Source organism: Lygodium microphyllum, chromosome 5 (genome assembly GCF_053477565.2).
Source record: "Lygodium microphyllum isolate KBCC chromosome 5, Lygodium_microphyllum_v1.1.10, whole genome shotgun sequence".
Classification (NCBI taxonomy): domain Eukaryota; kingdom Viridiplantae; phylum Streptophyta; class Polypodiopsida; order Schizaeales; family Lygodiaceae; genus Lygodium; species Lygodium microphyllum.
This window is the reverse complement of record NC_141139.1, coordinates 61,227,567-61,248,684: the sequence shown is the minus strand read 5'-3', so window position 1 is coordinate 61,248,684 and position 21,118 is coordinate 61,227,567. Positions and strand designations below refer to the sequence as shown.

General features: G+C 40.1%; 1 protein-coding gene across 6 annotated transcripts in view; it reads left to right on the top strand.

The window, feature by feature from the left end:
• Positions 1 to 8,791, top strand: part of LOC148035886 (uncharacterized) — a 70,988-nt gene extending 62,197 nt beyond the window's left edge. For all 6 annotated transcript variants that reach the window (XM_087677899.1, XM_087677897.1, XM_087677900.1 and 3 more), the window contains 5 exons: positions 4,483 to 4,565; positions 4,655 to 4,776; positions 4,924 to 5,088; positions 5,179 to 5,272; positions 8,414 to 8,791. In XM_087677899.1, the coding sequence (XP_087534025.1) occupies positions 4,483 to 4,565; positions 4,655 to 4,776; positions 4,924 to 5,088; positions 5,179 to 5,272; positions 8,414 to 8,654 (705 nt within the window). In that variant the 3' untranslated portion in view covers positions 8,655 to 8,791. The remainder of the gene's footprint in view (positions 1 to 4,482; positions 4,566 to 4,654; positions 4,777 to 4,923; positions 5,089 to 5,178; positions 5,273 to 8,413) is intronic.
• The last annotated feature ends 12,327 nt before the right edge of the window (positions 8,792 to 21,118 follow it).

Below are 21,118 nucleotides of genomic sequence, written 5' to 3'. Positions count from 1 at the left end.
TGAAGAGTCCATCTAAGATATGAGCGAGGATCGAATGAGTTTCTTAAAAGAGTATAAAGATTGTTTTGCAGACACTTTAGTTGACAAGTTACCATCAGAGAGGCCAGAAGATCATCACATTGATGTCATTCGTGGAAGCTCATCTCCAAATAGACCACCTTATCACTTAAGTCCAACACAACAAGAGGAGATCACGAAGCAAGTGAATGAGCTGTTAGAGAAGGGTCTAATAAGATCTAGTTCCTCACCTTTTTTCTCCCTAGTCCTCCTAGTGCAAAAGAAAGATGAATCTAGGTGTATGTGTGTGGACTCCAGGGCCCTCAACAAAATTACAATTTGGAATAGGTTTCCCATTCCAAGAATTGATGATATTTTGAATAGGTTGGATGGTTTCAAAGTATTCAGCCGGATTGACTTGAAGAGTGGCTACCATTAAATAAGAATTGCTTCTCAAGATATTCATAAAACACCATTCAGGACAACTTTTTATTTGTATGAGTTTCTTGTGTTATCATTTGGTCTCACCAATGCTCCTGCAACCTTTAATAAAATGATGGAATGAATCTTTAGAGCACATCGAAAGTTTACAAGTATTTTCTTTCATGATATTTTGGTTTATTCAAAAGATAAAGAAGAGCATAAGCAACACTTGAAAATAGTGTTTCAAGAACTCCACAAATACAAAATTTATGTGAATGGCAAAAAGAGTAAATTTTTCTTAGAAGAGATTCACTACTTGGGCCATATTGTATCCAAAGATGGGATTTGAATGGATCTAGCAAGGCTATTATAGAATGGCCAGAATTGACTACTGTTCATGAAGTTTGAAGTTTCTTGGGATTATGCTCCTATTACAGGAGATTCATTAAATGGTTTGCAATGGTTGTTGGGACCATTGCATGATTTAACCAAGGAAGCAGTGGCATTTTGACGGACCAAATAAGAGAAGGAAGTTTTTGAAGCTCTAAAGTTCTATATCAGCAAAGGACCTATTTTAATGATATCTAATTTTCGAAATCTTTCTTTATGGAATGTGATGTCTCAAGAGGTTGCATAGGTATAGTCTTAAACCAGGAAAAACATGCAATTACTTATGCAAGCATCAGGTTGCAAAATGCAAAAAAGAATACTACTACCTATAAAAAGGAGTTAATAGCCATTATTCAAGCTTTAAAAGATTGAAGAGACTATCTTTTAGATGAAGAATTTCTCATCAAGACGGACCGTGACAGTTTGATATATTTTTTAGCCAACCAAAGATTTTTGAAAAGCATATTTGATGGGCTAATTGTTTAGCTGAATTTAAATTTCAAATATCGCATATTCCTAGGAAGCAAAACAAGGTAATAATGCCCTGCGAAGAAGACCTAAAATTCATGCAGCATCCATGATTCATCCTACAGATTTTACTAGTATGGGGGACATGTATGCTTTTGATGAAGATTTTAAAATCATCTGGAAGAGTTTACAACTTGGTAAAAGGGTAAACTCTTATGTTATCAAAGATGAATTTATTTTGATGGAGAATTAGTCATGTGTTACTAAAGATTTGAGGCTTAAAGTAATGAAAGAATGCCATGCGGCTTCTTATATGGCTCATCGTGGTATTTTGGCCACAACCAAGGCACTTGAAATGTTTTTTTTTTCTAAGTCTTCGACAAGACATTGAACAATTATCAAAGAATGTATTATGTGCCAAAAGATTAAGTTTGATCATTAAAAGCTTGTAGGGCTTTTGCAACCATTACCAATTCCAAGCCAACCTCGGAAAAGCATTGTTATGGATTTTATTTTTGGCTTGCCAAAATCAATAAACGGTATTGTATATAGACTATTATTGACAAGTTTAGCAAACAAGATCATTTTATTCCAGTCAAGAAGACTATCAATTCTCAATATATGGCTAGAGTATTTATTAAAAAAAATCTTCAAGTATCATGGGTTATCACAATCCATCGTGGGTGATAGAGATCCACAAACCACTAGTCTCTTTTTACAAGCTCTTTTTGAAAATTTGGGGACAAAGTTTACATTTTTTTCTTTTTATCATCCTTAAACTAATAGTCAAAGTGAGATAGTACCAAAACATATTGACTCAATGATTCCAAATTAATTTGATGCTTATATACTTTGAAAGGCAATTTGTATTATTTAAGTGTTTCAAAATATGGTTAAATGTTCATCTTTCTATTTAAGGATGGCCAACAGCCAGAATATCCTATAATTATACTTAGGTGTCATTGATAAGATACCTAAGAGAAATTGAAAGTGTAGTCAAGTGGTTAGATTGATTAAAAATCTTAGATGACTAGGACTTTTATACTCAAATAGTCATATTGACTAGAAGCCCATCTAATGAGTAATTTTAGAAAGTGAAACCGGATGCTCATGATCAAAGAAGCAAATCATGAATCAGTGAACCTATATAATGAAACTCTCCAAAAGCTAAATTTGAGCAACTTCTCCTTTTGTATATCAATTGTTACTAAGACATATTGGCTCAATGATTTCAAATTAATTTGATGCTCATGTACTTTGAAAGGTGATTTGTATTTTTTAAGTGTTTCAAAATATGATCAAATATTCGTCTTTCTATTTAAGGGTGGACAATGGTCAGAACGCTCTATAATTATACTTGGGTCGTCATTGACGAGATGCCCAACAAAAATTAAAAATTTAGTCGAGTGGTCAAATTGACCAAAAAGCTCAGATAACTAAGACTTTTACACTCCATTGACTAGAAGCCCATATAATGAGTGGTTTCAGAAAGTGAAACTAGATACTTATGATCGAAGAAACAAACCTTGAATCTGTAAACCTATATAATGAAGCTCTCCAAAAGCAAAATTTGGCGATCTTAAAATTTAGGAGGTTACTATTGATGGAAGTTCCTCAAATGGAGATTTTGTTCGCATCAAAGGTTCTAGAATTTTACAAGGAATAATTGTGTCTTCAGTAGCTATCTCAAATTCTTAACAATTTGAGAGATTTTTAGAGTAGAAGGTTTGGAAGCTTATTTCGCTAGAAAAGTGACATGTGGCATCTAAAAGAGGACATGTGCCATTTTCAAGAGACGAGGTCTCTCTCTTAATTTGAAATAAGCTCTCATGCTGAAATTTTAGCCACATGCTTTGTACTCTCCTATCTATCTCTCATCCAAGAAGCACTTTCTATTTAGCTTAATCTAATCCAAGCACTGAAAAAGAGAATCTACTTGCTGTTGGGAGATGGCAAAAATTAGGGTTTCAAGACCCTAATTTTCAGAATTTTCAGAATTGCAGCAAATGCCCATGGTTTTGTTTCAATAAATTTGTGTCAAGGGGGAGGGGTCGGTTCCCCTCTCAACTTGGTGTTGACTCCTCTCTCTCTCTCTCTCTCTCTCATTTTCATGGTAATAATTGATTGTGTTGGTTAAGTTCAAATATTGTCATTCTCAATCTTTTCCTTGCACTTACACTCCCTCTCTTTGCATAGGCATTTGGCTTTGCCTCCATCCGTGCTCCATAACTAGTTCCGTAATTACTTGGATCTAGGAGATCTCCAAACCTGTGAATAGGCACAATGGTACGCATTGTTTACTCACACCAAACACAAAAGCAAGGAGAGGGGCCGAAATGTCCATTGCATCCTGTGTTATCCATCGATTGTCCATGCTATAGGTTCTCTATCATCTTCCTCATCATATCATTTGTGAAGGAGCTGCATGTGGTAGGTAAAGGCTTGGAATCAACGGCTGGTGTGGTACATCATATGGGTTCTCTGCATAGGAGTGCCACGTCTCTAGGTCCTTGATGGGTGTGGGGAGGTGTGGCTCCCACAATTTGTATCATGTTGTGGCCACATCTCTGGTTATTAATAGGTGGTATAGTTTCTAGTACTATGCTTCCTCGTATGCTTGACGTTTATGGCAAGTGAGGATCCTCATTTGCCTATGGGCCTCTCTCTTTTTAATATGCCCTAGCCCTCTGCCATTGGTTCTAGGGTATGGTCCTAGGTCAAGTGCCTGTGTGTGTGTGTGTGTGTGTGTGTGTGTGTGTGCGTGTGCGTGTGTGTGCGCGCGCGCGCGTGTGCGAAGCTCCGGAGGGCAGCAAAGTGTTGGATGGAGTTTGGGAGGCGAGTGTCACCAGGGGAGCAGTTTGCTCGAACTAGGTGAGACCACTAAAGATGTGGTGACTATATATGTCAGCTAGCTCATGTGTGAAATGGAAGGTGGTAGGCTGGGTGTGGGTGGTGGTTGGAACTTGTGGGTATGGAGAGGTGGATATGGTGAGGGATATGTAGGCATGGTCTGCTCCAATTGGGCAGGGTGGGATAGTGAAAGATCTGATTAACTCCATTGTCTCAATGCAGCTAAGGATGTAGTCCACTGGGCTGGAACCAATGGGGATACACACGTGTGCAAGTGTCTCTGTGTGTGTGAGAGAGAGAGAGAGAGAGAGAGAGAGAGAGAGAGAGAGAGAGAATGGATGTGTATGATGGCAGGAGCATGCTGTTCTGATTAATTTGGCATCAACGCTTCTTCAACATGGCCTAAGTGTCTATAGATTTGATTTTCCAGGGAGTGGGTGAGTAATGCTGTTTGAGACTTTTTATTCATGAGGTTCGATATGAAGTGTATTTTTGCATGCAGAATATATGAATTTCTGTTTTCCAGAGAGAGTGAAGGAGAGTTTCAGTATGGTAATTACTGGAAAGATGCAGAAGATGTTCGGTCTGTTGTAACATACTGGATAGAACAAGGACGCAAGGTGAGGGTCCTCATTGGCCATAGCAAAGGTACCGGCGGTCCTCTTTTGGAAGTTATTACATTGATGTTTGCTTGTAGCAAGGCAGATTTTTGTAAATCAATAGGAAGTAGTGTTACTCTTCCATATCTTTGTTTGTTATTAACTATTTTTTGAGGCTGATTGTATATGCATGCAGGTGGTAATGCAGTGCTTTTATATGCATCCAAATATATGGATGTTGATTTACTAGTAAATGTGAGTGGTCGCTTTCACCTTCAAAGGGGAATGAGAAAGCGGCTGGGAAAAAATTATGCAGAGTTGGTTGTAAAGCATGGGTACATTGATGTAAAAGATAAATACGGTAATGGATATTTCAAACAAGTAACTGGGTGCAATGCCTCTAAAAATTGTTTCTTTCGTTTAATTTATTATGTAGTATTGTTGTTTACAGGTAATGTCGAATATCGTGTCACAAAAAGAAATTTGGAAGATCGTTTGAACACTGACATGAAATTGGCAGTCTCCTCAATACCGAAGCATTGCAGGTAGGCCCTTATTTATACAAGCTTCTATCCAGATATGCTCACTCCATGATATTATTTTGCTAAGGTGCCTTGAGTAATTGGAGTGCATGGAAGATGTTTGCAATAGTCCATCTTCTACTTGTAAGCCCTACATTGAGTCACTGAGGGGCATTAGGAGCTCTGTCCAAGCTATGTTTGGACATGTATGCCGACCTAGGTCATTAAGAATTGTGTGCCTATTTTATGGAAGTCTTTCATTATTGCAACACACAGTCCTGTCGTCATTCCCTTTCAGCCATCCATCTTTTACTCCCCAGTGCCCTCACTAGTGGTATACTTGTATATCACCTTACAAGATCAGCAAGGCTCAGGGACTAGGGAGAAAACTCAATTAGTGAGACTATAGTCTGTCCTCCTCCGTTAAGGACGTCAGTACGACCCCCACAGTTTCTACAGCCAATGCTTTTCTACTCGTTGATCCTGATGTAGAGATGGACATCAGAGACAAAGTGGTTGCCTTTGATGCATCATCTCTGGCCTACTGATTGGTAAGTGATCAATCATTAATGCACTCCTTATAAAACATAATAGATGCGGCTGTCTCAGGAATCCATTCGAGGGTTCTGAAAGTAACCCCGCTGGGGAAGGGGCTGCTTTACAATTAGCTTTCGCACTTCGAAGGAGTAGTCTAAGATAGCACTTGCCACCAGCAATTGGATGTTTGGACCACATAGGCTTTCTTTGATAGGTGGGTCAAGGGCAGGGATTATTCCATGCTAGATGATGGTACAATTCTGACAGATCACTTCTTTGACCTCAACGAGTACTTCATACCCCACATTGCCCAGATTGATTGATCTTTTGGATGTATCATTCAGAGGGATGACCTTTGCAAGAGGGTTATGGTATAGTCCCCACCTCCTTGCTTGGTTCCCTTCCTCAGGTCATCGGGATCCCCTCGATGCATGATGGGGGAATATGCTTCAGAAAGTACATTACACTGGCCTGGTAGTCTAGTTTCTTTTAGCGGATTGTCTTAGGGCACATTAGAGGAGACAGGTCAGTAGGTCTCGACCAATCTTCTTTTAGGATGAGGGGAGGACTCTTGCTTGCAAGAGAAGCAAGAGAGAGTTGCAAGAAGACAATGATAGAAATAGGGACAAGCAAGAGAGGAGTTGGTTGGCCACCCATGAGGTAGATGGTATGAGGATACAGCTTCAAATGAATCCTCTTTATACTCTCTTGATTTTTTAATTTCTGTACTCTTCATATGGTTGTGGAGATTGCAGAGATGAGATAAAATCGAGTTTCTACTACAAATGATGATAGTTTTGTCTCTAAGGTTGGTTACACACACAAGTGGATGGCCACTTTTCCCAAAAAAGGAAATGTCTGCAGGGGTATGTGTCACATTTTTACAGGCTCTAGGTTTTGTGCTCGATGGGGACACTTCAGGCTTGTGGTTTTGCGCTTGATGGGGACACTTCTGGTTGGGGGATCTCCTCTGCCTAGCCTTCTGTCCACACCCATAGCACAAAAGGACCTGACCAGCCTTCTGTCCATGCCCACTGCACAAAAGGACAAGACTATTCATATTAAAAGTGATATTCACAGTTGACAGGAGTTGAACCACCACCAATTGCAAACCAGAGGTATTGAGAACAAGTGGATCAACCAAGATCTCAGCTCACATTTGTTGTTAACAATCATCATGCCTTGTCTGTAATCCAATTTGCGGATGGTTTTAGGGTGGTAGGAACTCTCGGCCGGTGTGTAATGGGCCGAAGATGCATTGGCAGTCTCTCGATGCATTCAGTTTTCAAACATTTTTCAGCTTTACTCTTGGAGGTTTCAGCTAAGAAAAAGGTAAGTATGTTTCATATGAATGCATTTGCCTTAATATACATTGTAGATGAAGAATTTTCCTTTAGTATTTGAATTCTGTTGTGGTTCAAAACCAGCCATCAAAACTACGTTGTCCACAAATTTGAGCCCAATCGCTAGATATCTTAGATATGTAAGACCAATATTTGACTACCAAAGGCCTTTAAGGATCCTATGCATAGCACAACTCATCGTGTCTCAAAAAATTTGATTGCTAGAATGTGCTTGTTCAACTAATCCATAAGTAATCTATGCATAGTTCAAAACATACTTACCTTTCTCATCAGCTTTTGGTAAAATCATGCATAATATGTCAAGCACTACTCAAATGCCTTGTCATCAAGCAAATTGTGAGTACGTAGGGTTACCCACTAAACCCTAATCCTAATCTCAAAGATGTGATTTGGAGGGTGTGTCATATGTGTCATGTGGAGACAAAGTAGTGATCTAGAGGGTGCATTGTGCACATTCAGAAACTCGGGATTCCCTTTTTGGGATCTAGGCAGCCAAAGTTGCAACAATTTGTCAAGGATGTGAGTAGCAATGTCCAATTGGTTATCATATGGTCTCAAGTCAGGTTCAATATCCTTCTTTTTTTTGGGTGGTCTTGTTTTTTTTGGGGGGGTTAGGGGTGCACAAGTATAGCCCCAAGAGAAACTGCCATGATAATTGTATACATGTTGGCGACTACATATAAGAATTTGTTGACCTTTCTATGAGAGGCTGATATGTCTTGAACATTGCAAAGGTCACATAGACATTGCCACTCTATGGCCTTTTAATTTGTAGGGTCACATAAAAGCTTCAGATGTGAACTTCCTCTGTATTTGGATGTTGTCTTGGCAAGTCAGATGTGCATTAGATCTAGAAAATTTTGGGGTTTCAGAGTTTCCTTGTAATATATGTAGTTTTGGCCTGTAGAAAAGTGCTCTATGCAGCTCCAAATTTTAGCTAGTATAAGTTCCTTTCTTGTTTATCTTGCTTTTCTATGCCAGTGTACCCATTTACATTTTTCTTGAGCTCAGATCAATTGCCATCATCTGGATATTTTTGACATCAAATGTACAATATTCCATGATCAAAACTGTTACTCTTAAGTAGTTGAATTGTGAATCAGTACAAAATTTTTCTCAACCTAGAGGTGTCTACATAATAGTTAATACTCGTAAATTTGAAACTACCTATAAGCATCAAGTACTAGAAGGTCATAGACAAGTCTTCTACGTCAAGTCTTATGCAAGTTTATTTGGATAATATTGGTTTCCTTCATTTTTGCAGAGTGTTGACTGTACATGGCTTAAATGATGAAATTGTCAGTTATGAAGAAGCGAAAGAGTTTCACAAATGGATAGCCAACCATAGGCTTCAAATTTTGGAGGGTGCAGATCATGATTACCACCAACATCAAATAGCCTTAGCATCAATAGTTTTGGAATTTTTGAGGAGTGAAGGTATAGTTAGTAATACCAGTAAAGGATTGAGCCCTTTTGAAAGAAGACCATTCACTGCACGCCTTTGAGTTGATAACCAATATGCAGGAGTATAATTTAGCGTATGGAAGCAATTCACTTGACATCTTTGTGTTCACAAGCAAGTCCTAATTTTCCATTCAAGTATTATTTTATTCATTTAAATATATAGCTCATTTGTGTCAAATCTCTATCAAAACTCTCTTAAGCTTTTGTTTCTATCTTGTGAGAACCACTGCTTTATTTTTCCATAAAGAATTGGATTTAATTCTTTATATATTGGGTTTTCTTTAAAGGGTCTTACGAAGAGGTTTTCCAATTAAGCTTCATAATGTGTAAAATATCCTAACAAGGGAGAATTGTGTGAAATACAATTCAATAGTATGTGAACTTTGAAGTGATGTGTGAGCACACACCTTATGCATAGAAGAAAACTTAGAAAAAGCATTAATATAACATTTTATGGTAGTTTTCAATTGAGCAAGAGAATTGTAGTAGAAACTTGTAACCATGAAAAAGACAAGAATGTTGGATTGGAGAAAGATTACAATGGGATAAGAATTGTAGAAAAAATATGTAAGTGTAAACAATTGTGCATGGATTCCACATAGAACGGTTTGGAATTGTGGTGAATCAAGACAACCACCCCCACGGATGTAAGAGTGGAACAATGGGACTTGAATTGTAATAATATAAGAATCAACCAAATTTGAGATATTAAGTTGTCATTATAGGATATTGTAGGATATTGGAAACATAAAGACAATTGTAGCCATAAGGCAAGAATCAATGAACATAAGTGATACAATAAATGTCAAAGGATTGGGTTGGAGTATTAAGTGGGACATTTTATATAGCAATAAGTAGGATGTAGCACGAAGAAAACTTTGCAAATCTCATCACAAAGTAGCTTAGTTAGCTTTATGGCCTTCATTTTAGGTTTATTTCATTCTTATGGCTTTCAAATAGAAAAGGTGTTGGCACAAAGGTTTTAGAATGAATTGGCAACTTAGAGTTTGGAATTTAGGTACTTTGGTTGAGTGGAATGGTGTTGGATGGTGTTTTGCTTGATTATATCATAGTTGCTTTTGTTTATCAAATGATCGTTTGTATGTTGTACTCTTATACATTGTAGTGATTGTTATAACTTGTATCAAAGATTGAGTTTTGTTAGATATGCTTAATGCTCCATCCTTGTAAGGTGTCACCAATAATCCATGGTGCTCAAAGTTGCAAGGCTCCCATTATGAGGAGAAGCCATATGTGAGCATGGATATGGGTTAGATAATGACTTGTATATCAAATGAGGGCTGTGACTAAATGACAAAAAGTTGATGTTTGTGAGCCTAGCCTTTGGGTTAGATAGAGTAGTTAAGCTTGTAGCGACTCAAGGAACACTACATGTAGTCGAGGCCAATGTCCCAAGCCCACAATAAAGCAAATATTCCTTGATCGACTAGTCAAGGTTCATAATATGGTATGTTGATCACACCAACCTCACTGCCTTCACGGGTTATAAAACGGAGATCCCTTTAGAAGCATGATCATTTATCTTTCGCCCAATTAGGATTCTTTTAGCCAATCTTAAACCCTCCACCTATCATCTGTCTTGATCGCCATCATCTAAGCTTCATAATGGAATACTAAGTTAGATGTCTTAAAAGGTTAATATCCTCCGTAAATGTGCTTTCTCAATTATCCTTGTATTGCCATAAGGATACAAAAAGAGGAGGAAGAAGACTATTTTTCTTACATGAGCATGATTATAATGAAATGAAAAGCTGACAATTAAAAAGAGAGAAGTTTTGGAGCAAGAGGTGAATGTGCTAATCTCTCTCTCTCTCTCTCTATATATATATATATATATATATATATATATATATATATATATATATATATATGGCTTTTTTTGTTGCTATCTTTTCAATACAACATAATGTTGGTTTTAACCCTTGTTTTATTGTAGGGATCATTTTGGGTGAGTTTGTATAAGTGTTTCTCTCTCTTCCTCTCTTTTTCTGTCTCCGTATTTTCTTATTTTCTACTATTTTTTTAGTATACATTCATGTAAATACTAACTCTTGCTATTGTCTATTTGCAAAGATCAATTTGGGCAAGATTGGATAGATGCTCATTGCTTTTTTTCTCCCACTTACTCATAGATACTCCTTCCTCTCTGTGTTTTTCATTTTCTACTATTTTTATAGTAGGGTTTGATGCTAGTTCTAACTCTGGGATTGATTGTTGTTGCAATACTTAACACAAGATACAATAGAGATGTAAGGCCCCCATTATGAGGAGAAGCCAAATGTGAGCCTAGACATTGGTTGAGTCCTGACTTGTATATCAGATGAGGTCTATGTGACCGGATGGCAAAAAGGTGATCATTGTGGGTCTAATCTTTGGGTTAGACAGAGTAGTTAAGCTGGTAGCAAATCGAGGCACATTGCATCGAGTTGCGGGGTAAGAGAGTTATCAGGGGTCCTAGCCAATGGTAAAGGGAATATTCCCCTATTTCCTAGCCAACTAGTGGAGGTGCACATGGAAGGTCAATAGACACATGGGCACATGGAAGGTCAACAGACACATGTGCATATGAAAGGTCAACAGACACATGGGCACATGGAAGGTCAACAGACACAAGTGCATATGGAAGGTCATCCATCATGACCCCCTTCACAAGCTATAAAAGCTAAACCCCTTCATAGCTATTGATTATCTATCTTTCACCTAGTCAGAGTTGTTGTTCCAGCTAGCCTTAAGCTCTTCACCTATCTTCTGTCTAGATCGCCATCTAAGCTTCACATAGTGGAAGCGCACGGGTGGACAGAGCCATCTTTGTATCAGTTGTTTGAAGTTAAAGAATTTACTGATTCTCCTCTTATCTGTTGTGTACTCTCTATCTCTTTCTCAGATTCTGTTCACTGCACCGTATAATATTTTACATGGTATCAGAGCCCAGGGGGCTCTTGAGATCGGAGAGCATGCAAGAGGCAAAGGCTTCAACAGCAAAGAGAAACTATGTCGACTTCCGGAAGCGGTGCAGGAGGTGGTGTTGCTGTACCGGCTATTCAAACACTGAGGATTCGTCTACCAATCTTCAGCGAAGGCAAGTTAGATGGTACAAACTACACCTTGTGGAAGTTCAAAATTACAACTATCCTTGATTCTTATGAGCTTTTGGAGACTGTGCTGGGGAATGACGCAGAACCACAGCCTACCCCCGACCCATCAAATCCTAGTGTGATGATTCCTCCGAATGCAGATCTTCTGCGAGCTTGGAAATGAAGGAATGCAGATGCATTGTGTGCCTTAGTTACAAGCTGTTCTGACAGTGTTTTGACTTTGATTCAGCATACAACCAAAGCGTTAGAGGCTTGGAATGTACTAAGGAGTTAGTATGAAACACGAAACTAAACAAGGATTCAAAACTTGGAGAATCAACTAGCAGCGGAGAAGTTTGCTGAAGGAGAGACGGTTGAAACATTCATCACTCGGATTAAGAATCTGCGCGACCAGATGGCTGGCGGCGCTGGGATACAAAAGACTAGCGAAGAGCTAGCTCGGAGGTGTCTTCGGATTTGTCCACAAAAGTTTGATGGACTAGTAACTGCCCTTAATACTCAGGTGGGACCTCAAGCTTTGACTTTTGAGAAGTTTTGTGCATTATTAATGGAGGAGGAGTTGATGCTGAAAGCCCGAGAAGGAAGCAACAATGGAGATGCTGCATTCTCTGCCAATGCAAAAGGCAAAGGTGTTTCCTCTACCAAAAATGATGGTGACAAAAAGAAGAAGGGCGGCAAGAAGAAGTTTCAAGGAGAGTGCTTCTACTGTAAGAAGAAAGGACATGCAATTGCAGATTGTTGTATCAAGAAGGCAGATGAAAAGAATGGTACCCTTAAAAGTAAAGGGAAAGAGACATCCAATACGGTTGAAGCAGAGTTGGAATTATTCATGGCGACCATTGAGGAAGTGTACTCCTCGGTGCAAGAAGAATCTACCACTGACTCATGGGTGTTGGATAGTGGGGCCTCCCGTCACATGACCAACAAAAAAGGTCTATATAGTTCTATGCAGCCTCTACAAGAATCCATCACAGTGACGGTTGGAAATGATGCTAAATGCCCTGCTACGGGCACAAGTACTATTTCTTTTGTTGCTTCAAATGGTGAAGTCAAAAAGCTTTCAAATGTGTTGTATGTTCCCAAAATCAGGAGAAATCTCTTATCAGTTGCTGCCATAACTGATCTTGGTCATAAAGTGAGGTTCAAGAAGACAAGTGCAGAAATTATTGATAGTGCTGGCACAATTGGTCGCAAAGGAGAAAGAAGGAACAACCTGTATGAGCTAAGTGCTCTTACAGCCACCGTTGGAGTGGGCACAAGTAAGCTTTGGCATGAAAGGTTTGGACACATCGAATTTGCAGTATTGAAGGAGATGAAAAAGCAAGGTATGGTTGCTCACCTACCTACAATAACTGAATTGAACGAACCATGTGAAGCTTGTATGATGGGCAAGCAACACAGAAAGGCATTTCCATAAGAAAGCAAGAATAGAGCACAGGCTCCTCTAGAGTTGGTGCATGCTGACTTGTGTGGTAAGATGTCTACACAGGCCTTGGGGGGGATCTTCTTATTTTATGTTGATTGTCGACGACTACAGTAGGAAGATGTGGATGTACTTCCTTCCTGATAAGGCTCAAGCTTTTGGTAAGTTTAAAGAATGGCTAATACTTGTTGAGAATGAAACAGGGAAAAGTGTGAAGAAATTTAGAATAGATGGTGGTGGTGAGTTCAACTCAAAGGAGTTTGAAGGCTTTTGCAAGAGCAAAGGGATCAAGCGTCAATTGACGACGCCTCACACACCTCAGCAGAACGGTGTTGTGGAACGCAGGAATCGCACCATTGTGGAGATGGCAAGATGCATGCTAAAGCGCAAAGGATTGCCTAACCATTTTTGGGCTGAATCTGTTAATACTGTAGTCTACATTCTAAATCGGAGCTATACAAAGGCTCTCAAGGGAAAAACACCTCATGAGGCTTACACTGGTAAGAAACCATCTGTCTCACATTTCAAAATTTTTGGATGTGAATGTTATGCACATGTTCCAGATGAGAAGAGAAACAAGTTACAACCAAAAAGCAGAAAATGTATCTTCTTGGGTTATAGTGATGAGCAGAAGGCTTACAAATTATATGACCAAGAGGCAAAGAAGATCATCACAAGCCGTGATGTGGTGTTCAAAGAGGAGCCGCATACAGTGGAGGAGGAGAAGGCAAGTTCTTCCACTTTATCATCAAGCGAAGAAGTAGTCCACTATAAACCTGTCCCGAGAGCTATCCCTATCCTTAAGGAGGAGGAAGCATCATCTTCAGATGATGAGGACAAAGTTCACCAACCTGACATCACCCCACCGGAAAAGTCATCGCCGCGCTGGGTGAAGCAGCTCTATGACCATAATAATCCTATGCCTGCATTTGTTGAGGAGAAGGTAGACGGACCAAGGAGGTCTCAGAGAATAGAGGAGCAACGGAGGGCTTCTGCTCACATAGTCAATATGGCCTTGATGGTTGAGATTATGAGAGAAGTAAAGGAGCTAACTGATTTAGAAGAAGCACTTGCAGATCCATCATGGAAGGCTGCTATGCAGGTGGAGTATGACAGCATAATGAAGAATGACACTTGGGAGCTAGTGGATCGACCAGCAAAGCGGAAGGTTATTGGCACCAAGTGGATCTGGAAGGTAAAGTACAAGGCTGATGGTACCTTAGAAAAGTACAAAGCTAGACTGGTTGCCCAAGGATTTTCACAAGTTGAAGGGTTTGATTTTCAAGAGTCATTTGCCCCAACTGCCAGAATGACCACTATTCGCACGGTACTTGTTAGAAATCAAGCTCACCGTCAGTGTGTCTTCATCTATGACCGACATCTATGACAGCTAGTGTGTACAGCTATCTACATGTGACTACATTAAATAAGTCGGGTTAGTAGTCAGTCAGTGACCTGACTAGAGTTAGTCAGTCTAGTCTACATTTACACTAGGTCACTTTATCTTGTAGAGTGTATGTGCTTTTCAGTAGTGTGTGTGGAAATGAAGGAATGAGCTTGAGAGCCTGAAGGCTCATGGATATGGAGTCTTTCCCTTTCTCTCTCTCTACTCTTTGAACATGGTATCAGAGCTTCATCCATGAGGCTGTGGGAGAATGGGCATGACAACTTGCAAATGAAGCCATAGTCAAAGGAAGGAATCAGCGTGGACTGCCTTCTAAAAATCGTGGACTGCCTCCTGAGTCTGAAAATCGTGGACTGCCTCCTGAAACCTGTGTTTGAAAATCGTGGACTGCCTTTTGAAACTGTGTCCTGAAATCGTGGACTACAACCTGTGTCTGAAAATCGTGGACTGCCTCCTGAAAAACAGCAACCTGTATCTGAAAATCTGCGCCTGCTGATCTGAATGGACAGCAACATGTATCTGAAAATCTGCGCCTGCTGATATGAGTGGACAACAACCTGTCAATCTTCAGTGGGGCACTTAGACAAGGTTCATAGAGCATGTATGCTCACTATTGAAGGTATTTGAAGTGTGCAAGGAGTAAATGCTTGTGTGGGAGCTCTGTTATGAGCTGGAGTGACAGACACAGACCTGTAATCATTTTTGAACTGCTGTAAACATGAATGGACAGCATGCATTCAGTCATTACTGACACACATGAGCCTTGAACTACACTCAGAAGGTATCTTTGGAGCACAAGAATGTGTCAAAGCATGTATACATTGGATCAAATGTCTTGGAGCTGAGATCTCTTGCTCAGAATACTCAGAACTGAAAATCAATGATAGGCTAAAATCTGTCATACACAGTTGCTCAGAATACTCAGATCTGAAAATCAATGACAGGCTGAAAACTGTCATACACAGTTGCTCAGAATACTCAGATCTGAAAATCAATGACAGACTGAAAACTGTCATACACAGTCAATGACAAGTACTGTGCATTACTGAAGCAATACAGGTCAACTTGGGGGTTCCATCATCTATATGAACTGACCTATACATGCTGAATGCATGGAGAATTGAAGCAAGCAATGAGCATCATTGAAAAATGAATTTTGAAGCTGAAATTAATGCAGTTACACTGTCCTGGTTAATTACAAACAACTCATGAGGTTTATGCCATTGGTCAATGAAGACAGGTTGTCTATGCCTACTCAGATGCTCATGTATTGAACTTGCCACTACAAAGTAAATGTATGACATGGTCAAAAGACATTTTGGAGCTGCTTGGAGCTTGGTATGCTGAATTTTGGTTGACTGCAACCTGAAACTGAATTTGTTGACACACTCAGTTTTGGACTTGAAATTGCTGCTGGTTACTCACAGTTTACAGTTTTCAGACTGCATGTATGTACCCTGGCAGTGAGGTTACATAAGCTTAAGTTGAAGCAAACACATAGCTTATATATTGACAGTTATATCTACAGTTGAGACCACTTGTTTGTGGGTTGTTTTGGGGTATCAGTGGGTTGAAATACCCTGGTTTTTTCTGCAATTTAGTGCAAAAAACTGTCATAAACTGTTACATACTGAACTTAGTCAATCATACTTATTGGACTGCAGGGAGTCAGGCACTTGATAGACAGTCTATTGCATCATGGCTAATGCACATGGGACTGACAATATCACTCAGATAGTTGGAGAGAAGTTGGATAATAAGAACTTTACATTATGGAAATTCAGAATGAAAAACTTTCTAGTTGGCAGAGGTTATTGGGATTTATGTACAGGAGATGAAGTTGCTCCTGAGTTACCTGCACACAATCCAACAAATGAACAGAAAAGAGCCTACAGGCTATGGAATGAAAGAGCATGCAAGGTGCTGCATTGGTTTTCCTTATGTATATCTGATGCTATGGTAATTCAAATCACTGGATGTGAGACTCCGAAAGATGCTTGGGACATACTGATGAAGAATTATGGAACCATGACACATGCAAGAAAGATCCAGTTGAAACAGCAATTCAACAACATGTCTAGGAATGGCAAGAGCATACAGACGTATACCATGGAGATTAAGACCATAGCTGATCAACTTGCTACAATTGGCTCAAGTGTATTAGAAGATGATATGATTGCTGTTGCTTTGAATGGCTTAGGCAAAGAGTACAAAGCTTTTGACACTTCCATTTCTGTCAGAGAAGAGCCCCCTAGCTGGGAAGAGCTAGTTGCTTTGTTGCTGCATGAGGAAGTCATACTTGGTTTGAATACAGGTTCTAGTGCATCTCAGAGTAGAGACACGGTGTTGTACTGTAGCCAGCGTGGCAGAGGATCTAGAGGTCATGGTTCATTTCGAGGTCGTGGTGACACTCGTAATACTTATGGACAGCAGCAGCAGCAGAGTAATTGGCATGGTGCCAATACACAGGGCCAGCGAGGATCCTGGTGGTTTTAGAGGCAGGGGGAGATCACTTCGAGGAAGAGGAGGTGGATCTGGATCTTGGCAGTCTACTGATCAGTCCAACAAGGATAAGGACTGTCATTTTGTGGTAAGTATGGGCACATAGCGAAGGAATGTTACAAAAAGCAGAATGACATGAAGACAAAAGGGAAACAACATGGGCATTATGTATCCTCTAGTGGTGGTCAAGATGATCAGGTTGATAGACTCTTTGCCATACAGCATGTGTCCAAGACTGCATCAAGGCAGAATAGAGATGACAGATGGTACATTGACTCTGGAGCGTCAAACCACATGACCCCGCATGGAGAGTGGTTTGATGAGATGGTTGCAGGTACACATGGTCATGTATGTACTGGGGATGATACCCAACATGACATAAAGCATAAAGGGATTGTTCCATTGCTGATGCCTGATGGCAAGAAGAAAGGCCTGCATGATGTTTTACATGTACCGACCATAACAAAGAATTTGTTGTCTGTGGGTCAAATGGTAGAACAGAATCTGCAAGTGAGGTTTAACAAGGATGGATGTTTCATTGAGGAGTATGGAAATGGCTGCAAGCTAATTGCCAAGGGCAGAAGGGATGGCAGGATGTTTACTTTGGAAGCGACCATTCCAGAACTTAAAGCAGCTATGTTTTCTCATGATGAGAGTGCCATTCGGGATGTAGAGATTTGGCACAAATGGATTGGACATGCCAATGTACAAAAGCTGAAATCTATGCAGCAGAAAGAAGTAGTACTTGGATTACCTAAATTCAAGTATAATGATTTTGGTCATGTATGCCCTGCATGTCAGTTTGGGAAGTAGGCACGGTTTCCTTTCATGAGACATGTAAAAAATAGCACTAGGCCTTTACAGTTGGTACACTCTGATGTCTGGGGTCCTTCACATAATGCTTCCTTTGGCGGTGCACGATATTATGTCTCATTTATTGATGATTTCAGCAGGTACACTTGGCTTTATATCTTGAAAGATAAGGATGATGTGTTTGATGCATTCAAAGACTTCAAGAAACATGCTGAAAATGAATTGGGTTGTTACATATCATGTTTGAGATCAGATGGAGGAGGTGAATATGTCTCAAACTACTTTGACAGGTATCTTGCTAAACATGGGATTAGAAGACAGCTCACATGCAGTTATACACTGCAGCAAAATAGTGTTGCAAAGAGGAAAAACAGGGTTTTGATGGAGTCAGCTAGAGCTATGTTGAATGAAAAATGTTTGCCAAATGGTTATTGGGCTGAAGCAGTGGTGACTACTGTATATGTGCTGAATCGAACCCCTACAGTAGGGATTCATGATGTCACTCCGTATGAACGGCTATATAGTCATAAACTTGATATTTCACACTTGAAAATATTTGGCAGCATTACATATGTGCATATACCGGATGAGAAGAGGAAGAAATTGGATCCTAAGGCAGTGAAAAGTGTGTTTATTGGATATGCACAGGAATGGAAAGCTTATAAGTGTTATGTACCTTATACGCATGAGACACTCATAAGTAGAGATGTGGTATTTGATGAGTTAGCATCTTGGTATGGGAATCCTATTGCAGTGCTTACTGATGGCTCACCCAGTATGAGTCATGCTGAAAATACTCCTACAGAGAGTACTTCCATGACTGGTCAGACAGGTGATGTATCATCTACAGTGAGTCCTTGGACAAGACGATTACGGAGTCGCACTACTGCATCCACTGACACGGATATGTCAGTGAGGGGGAGAACAGATAAGGGAAAAGAAAAGGTTTTTGAAGATGTAACAGCTCCACTCACTGCAGGTTATGATTCATCTAGCAGTGACAGCTTAGATAGTGAATTGGGGATTCCGTCTGTTATGACGCCAGGTGCTAGACAGAGCCGTTATGTGCCACCTCATGAGAGTCAAGCTCACAGTGAGCCATAGCTCAGGAGATCAGAGAGGGTCAGACGACTTGTTGACAGGTATACTTACACTGGATATTCAACCCGTCATTATGCTTATATGACGAAAGTAACAGGTTTTAGAGAACCAAGTAAGTTTGATGAGGCAGTTTCAGATGAGAATTGGCGTGCTGCTATGGATGAGGAATATTCAGCTTTGGTTGAAAATGGTACATGGGATTTGGTACAGTTACCTGAAGGCAAAACACCTATTGGAGACTTTCAGCCCTGTAGCAAAGATGGCTACAATTAGAACTGTGATTGCTTTGGCAGCAGCTAGAGGCTGGAAACTATGGCAGATGGATGTAAAGAATGCATTTCTCAATGGAGAATTACAGGAAGAGATTTACATGGAACAGCCTGAAGGCTATGTACATCCAGAATTTCCAGCACATGTATGTCGGCTGAAAAAGGCATTATATGGGTTGAAACAGGCACCCAGAGCATAGAATGCTCGCATCAGCAGTTAGTTACAGCAACATGGTTTTCGATTGGGAGATCCTGATCATAGTCTGTTTGCGAAGAAGACAGATAGTGGCTATGTTTTTCTAGTTGTCTATGTTGATGACTTAATCATTACAGGAGATGATGAAAATGGGATTGCAGAAATAAAGACATGTTTACAGGCTGAGTTTAAGGTCAAGGATCTTGGAGAGCTGAAATATTTTTTGGGGATTGAGGTTATCTCTACACCTCGAGGCATATGGCTGCTACAGAAGTAGTATGCTCATGACATGTTACAGAAATATGGTATGGCTGATTGCAAGCCTATGGATACGCCTTTGGAGCAGAATGTCAAGCTACAGATTGATGTTGGGACAGAGATTGAGAATGTTACTATGTACAGACAGATGGTAGGCAGCTTGATCTATCTCACGATCACTAGATGACTTGAGTTATGCTGTGGGGCTGATCAGTCAGTTCATGCAGAAGCCTCCCAAACCACACTTGGATGCAGTCAGAAGAATTCTGAGATATGTAAAGGGTACCACAGATCATGGGCTGTTTTATGCATATGGGAAAACCCTTGACTTGATGGGGTATACTGATGCTGACTGGGCTGGTTGCACGTATGACAGGAGGTCAACCAGTGGCTATGCATTTGGATTGGGTAGTAGCATGATCAGTTGGCAGAGTAAGAAACAACCTACAGTTGCATTGTCCAGTACGGAAGCAGAGTATCGTGGTGCGGCCTTAGCGGCCTGTGAAGCTAAGTGGTTACAGAAGTTACTAAATGACTTGGGAGTACACTTGGACAGCAAAGTCAAGCTGTACTGTGACAATTTGAGCAGTGTTATATTAGTAAGCAATCCTGTTTATCATGCAAGATCAAAACACATTGAGGTTCACTACCATTTCATCAGGGAAATGGTTTTAGCAGATCAGATTGACTTGGAGCATGTGAAGACTGAAGACAAGGTAGCAGACATCTTTACCAAATCACTTGTTGGTAAAGATAAGTTCATTCACTTTAGACAGCTACTTGGAGTGATGCAGATGATTTGAGTTTTGTTTTTGAGCTTGAGGGGGAGTGTTAGAAATCAAGCTCACCGTCAGTGTGTCTTCATCTATGACCGACATCTATGACAGCTACTGTGTACAACTATCTACATGTGACTACATTAAATAAGTCGGGTTAGTAGTCAGTCAGTGACCTGACTAGAGTTAGTCAGTCTAGTGTACATTTACACTAGGTCACTTTATCTTGTAGAGTGTATGTGCTTTTCAATAGTGTGTGTGGAAATGAAGGAATGAGCTTGAGAGCCTAAAGGCTCATGGATATGGAGTCTTTCCCTTTCTCTCTCTCTACTCTTTGAACAGTACTTGCAATGGCTGCCCACAAGAAGTGGCCAGTGTACCAAATGGATGTTAAGTCAACGTTCTTAAATGGTGACCTCAAGGAGGAGGTGTACGTGGCTCAGCCACCAGGGTTTGAGGCCCCCCATTCTGAGAAGAAAGTGTGTAAACTGAAGAAGGCATTGTATGGGTTGAAACAAGCCCCCAGAGCATGGTACCAACGGATAGATAGGTTCTTTTTAAACCTTAACTTCAAAAGATGTGCCTTAGATGCTAACTTGTATGTTTACAGGGATGGTAAAAAGTTTGTAGTGATTGTCCTATATGT